The sequence below is a fragment of the Periophthalmus magnuspinnatus genome, chromosome 9 (genome assembly GCF_009829125.3).
Source record: "Periophthalmus magnuspinnatus isolate fPerMag1 chromosome 9, fPerMag1.2.pri, whole genome shotgun sequence".
Lineage (NCBI taxonomy): Eukaryota > Metazoa > Chordata > Actinopteri > Gobiiformes > Gobiidae > Periophthalmus > Periophthalmus magnuspinnatus.
Window position 1 is genome coordinate 16,430,219 of NC_047134.1, and position 4,064 is coordinate 16,434,282.

Here is a 4,064-nt window from a genome sequence, read left to right on the forward strand (position 1 = left end):
AAACTGATGATTGTTTCCATAACCTTGTTCAAATGACCTAATTAAAGCTTTGTTTGTATTTATAAACACAAATAAGAAGATATGCACCCAAAAAATGTATAGCCATCAAATCATGAAATATTTTATTCTATATTTTGAATTATAGTAATCCAGGTTCAATAAATAGAACAGTGAAATACAGTAAAAGAGGCGAGGGGCCTGATCTGATACTTTAGCATTTTAACTGTAAATTCTGGGCCAGTGTTATTTTACTTTAGTTTGTTAAAGGACAGAAGAGCTTTTATGTGCATTTATATGTTGTCACATTATGTCTTGTGTCAGCAGGCGGCAGGAGCCATGTCCATAGAAACATTGGTGGCCATCCTTTGTCGAAGGTGATTGGCAAACTCCATCTGCGTCTGCGAGAGCACTTTATTTATGATAGTCTTCGGGATCCAGCCCTGGTAGAGAAAAAGTGACAGGGTGAGTAATGATTTTTAGTTATATATAATTATTTGAAACATTTCATTCTAAATGTTTTATTTGACATCATTACTTATATTATATAATTTTTATGCAAGTATTTTACATTTTTGCATACATTTCCAAGAGGATTATTAATATTGATTAATGTATGTATAATGTATATTTAAAAAAATCTAATAATTTATATTGTGAGCAAAAGATTTCCATTGTTTTTTTTCAATTGAATCATAAAACTTTGATTGTTTTTGCGATTTTTTTAACCTATTTTTATACAGCCTGCAAACTGTCATTTAAATACGTACCTTTAGATCTAGACTTAATAACCAGGTAAACTTGGTTTTATTAAAATCATCGGCACAGGGCTTCAGAACTATACAGGTGGGCCCATTCTCCGCTCTGAACAAACAAACAAACAAGCAATTGTGACAAGTCTCAGACTCTCAGTAGATATATTATTATTACTACTATAAAGCTAAAAGCCTTGAAGTCCTCTTGCCCCATCTCACCTAACTACCCCCCTCTGCTCTGGCATGTTGGGATGCTGGGTGGACATTCCGGCCAGGAAACAGGTGGAGCCTCTGCGTTTTGCACACCGCACACTCACAAAGTCCCGGGGCCCAACCACATTACCAGGGGTCTCAGCTGAAACCTCATGGGTGACCATTGTGTCCTGTCCGATCTTTTGAAGTATCTGTAGATGTGGTATACATTTATGTTGTTAAAAATTTACTTTTTGCTTCTAAAGCCATTAAAGTGGTTACACTACTTTATTCTTTTGTCAAAGTAGTAGTATTTTACTTTACAGAGTGGGAGTTAATATTTAAAGCAGAATGAAAGCTATTGTAGAAGTCAGTGCATTTTAAACTCAACTAAAAGACAAATGTGCTTACCTTGACCTGTTTGACATTTGGATTCCAGTCTCCCATCTGCTCCATGTTACCCACTAACTCCTCGTACAGACTGTCCAGAGGCTGCTCCAGCATCACCTCCAATTTGAACACTTTCCCGATGTCTGGCAGAACCTTACTCAGAACCTTGTCTCCATTCGCCTAAACAATAAGGAAAAAGGTACAGCCAGTATTCAGTCATGCATTGGTTCACAACTTTGGCTCAGTATCCGGTGGACATTATAACAAATTTAATGGCATAACAATACACTCACAATATTGGAATAATTAGACTTGTTTTATTGTCTGTACTCACGGCCACAGTTTCAACAGTCCAGTCCTCTTGATCACTGAGGATGCTAACAGCTTTATTCAGGGCATCCTCTCCTTGTTTAACATAAGACAGTTCTGTTTCATTGAATCCTTCTTGCTCAATAATCCTGGAACCTTGATAGAAAAGTAAACATTTTATTACTTCAACATTTCTGTGTAATAAAGATATCATCTTCTAGGATCTCAAAGTTGTATGATTGAATTGGATCATCATAATCTAGTGCAAGTGATTGTAATTTGTTTAATGTGTAGTATATGAGTAATATTTTCTTTGCATAAATGGTGTTAAAGTTCCTAAAACGCATTACAATTTTTAGCCAGCACAGTAAGACAATTTGAACACTTACTGAGAAGGGAGCTTCGTCTTCGGATTTGGTTTATCCAGTTGCTTGGACCAGGACCAGCCAACCTGTTCAACTCATGGTGAATGGCAACCAGTGCATTTTTTCTTAATCCTATATTGGTCAGAAATAAACGAAACATCAACATAGTGCTACATATTTTTATGTAAGAAATACGTAACATCCAAAAAATCCAATTTACTCACCTGTCATGTTCCTCATATGCCTGTAGGAGATGCCAGCACACAGCTTGAAGGTTGCAGGCAGCATTTTGTTTTATAAGATTTCCTGGGAGCTTAAGTGAACTGGACTAAGGAACAATAAAAGTAAGTTGATTATAGTCTCCAAAACTGTACGAGTAATAACGTTGATAGAATAAAGTTAAAGAAGTGCCGCTAGTGTTTAGAGCAGAATGGACCAAAGCTTGTTTCTGAAGTCGAGTGAAGGTGTCTGTATATATAGAACCAAAAGCCACAAGGACACACGGTTATCATGGTGAAGATAAACACACATCACCTCACTGTCCCAACGGCTGTGGTGCCAAGGCCTCCACATGGACACGAGCTGCACGTATCTCTGATAACGTCCAGTGCCCAAAGCCCACTACATTTGACTCACACACAAAAATGTCATTTTTATTGTGTGGGATATTGGACAGTTTGGCTTGCACCAGAGAGAACACTGGAAGAGGTCCAAAATTACTCATCCACCTCTTCATGGTTCAAGACACATTGAACATACTAGAAGCAAAGGTGAAACTGTGTATCCGACTTGGCCTACTTTTATCAATGACTTTCTCAAATGTCGAAAAATCTGTGCTATTTAAAGGCTTCTTGTTTACCCAGAGCCCAATGCAGGAAAAGGAGTGCTCCAAAAATGTGTAATGCGCATTTATTATAGATAACAGGTTGGCCCACCAAGATGGTTTGTGCCCAGGGCCTAGAATTCTCTGTTACACCCCTGGTTTCTATCCCACTAATAAAAGCTAGATAGTTATAGACTTTTATTTTCTTATATGATAAAAGTCTAAATTTTGTCTTCTAGTATAAACATGTGGATATAATTTTAAAGTGTATGTTTTAAAAAAAAATAGATGAAAGATGATGTTGACAAATGTGTTGTCAGTAACAGATGTTTTCAAAACATTTTATTTTTTCCCGAACCATTACTTCACTATTATATAACGCAACAAAATGTACTATTCCAAGTATGACCAAGCAACTCAGATATTTTGACAACCTTGCTGACCAACTCCAACCAAAACTCAAATTATCTTACAGTAATATTGCTTCAACTTGCTCTGCGTCAGACATGTGCCTAATGTCAACAGAGGCACCACCACACAAACTAGCAACTCATTTGATTAATAGAGGGATTTTTTTTTTTACTAAGAAAATAAAAATAAGATGGTGTCCCAGAGCAAAAACTGTAGTCACCTTAACCTGCCAACCTTACATCCCTCTTCTTCTATGGCGCGAGTGATCTATCAGTTTATCTGGCCTTAAAAACAGGGACACACAGGTCGAGTGCTATCTCAGCCAATGCCGGAGCAGACAGAGGCAACGCAGTCATGTGTCTAGTCCATTCTGTTTCTCATTGATGGGACAATGGAGGAAAAGTGGGTCAAATCTCTGTCTCCCTGAATCACAAGAGAAGCATTATGTTTTAATGAGCACCACCATCCTGGGACAGACTGCATTATTCATTTGACTGTCCAGGCTAAAGAGGAAATGTTTAGGTCCCAAACACATACAAATGTTGTAGTATACTGCTGACTACTAAATCTTATTAATATTGAAGGAAAATATAAACAGTTCATAATACAATTAAATCATAGATTTGTGAATCTATATAAATGAAAATGATATTATATTATTTCAAATTAAAGTTCATAAACTAATTAACTGAGCTGCTAAGTTGATATTGTAAAATGTTCTATTTTATAATGTTTGTAACTTCCCATTTTTCATAATAAGATTTTGGCTCAAGAGTAAAAACTAAACAATATATTGGAAATAACAAAAGACAAGCAACAGTG

General features: G+C 36.4%; 1 protein-coding gene across 1 annotated transcript; it reads right to left on the reverse strand.

The window, feature by feature from the left end:
* Positions 1-227: 227 nt before the first annotated feature.
* Positions 228-3,527, reverse strand: star (steroidogenic acute regulatory protein). Its single transcript, XM_033973420.2, has 8 exons — positions 3,463-3,527; positions 2,233-2,336; positions 2,033-2,140; positions 1,669-1,799; positions 1,356-1,514; positions 972-1,156; positions 768-861; positions 228-440 (listed from the first exon to the last, which is right to left on the reverse strand). The coding sequence occupies exons 2-8, from the start codon at positions 2,294-2,296 to the stop codon at positions 318-320; spliced, it is 864 nt and encodes a 287-aa protein (XP_033829311.1). The 5' UTR covers positions 2,297-2,336; positions 3,463-3,527; the 3' UTR covers positions 228-317.
* Positions 3,528-4,064: the final 537 nt, after the last annotated feature.

What these genes read in the sequence shown, in the direction of transcription:
- star (XM_033973420.2), bottom strand. Translation starts at nt 2,296, where the DNA reads ATGCTGCCTGCAACCTTCAAGCTGTGTGCTGGCATCTCCTACAGGCAT. An exon ending in GCATATGAGGAACATGACAG is followed by an intron (nt 2,141 to 2,232) that starts GTGAGTAAATTG and finishes TGACCAATATAG; the next exon opens with GATTAAGAAAAAATGCACTG. An exon ending in GAGCAGAGGGGGGTAGTTAG is followed by an intron (nt 862 to 971) that starts GTGAGATGGGGC and finishes TTGTTTGTTCAG; the next exon opens with AGCGGAGAATGGGCCCACCT.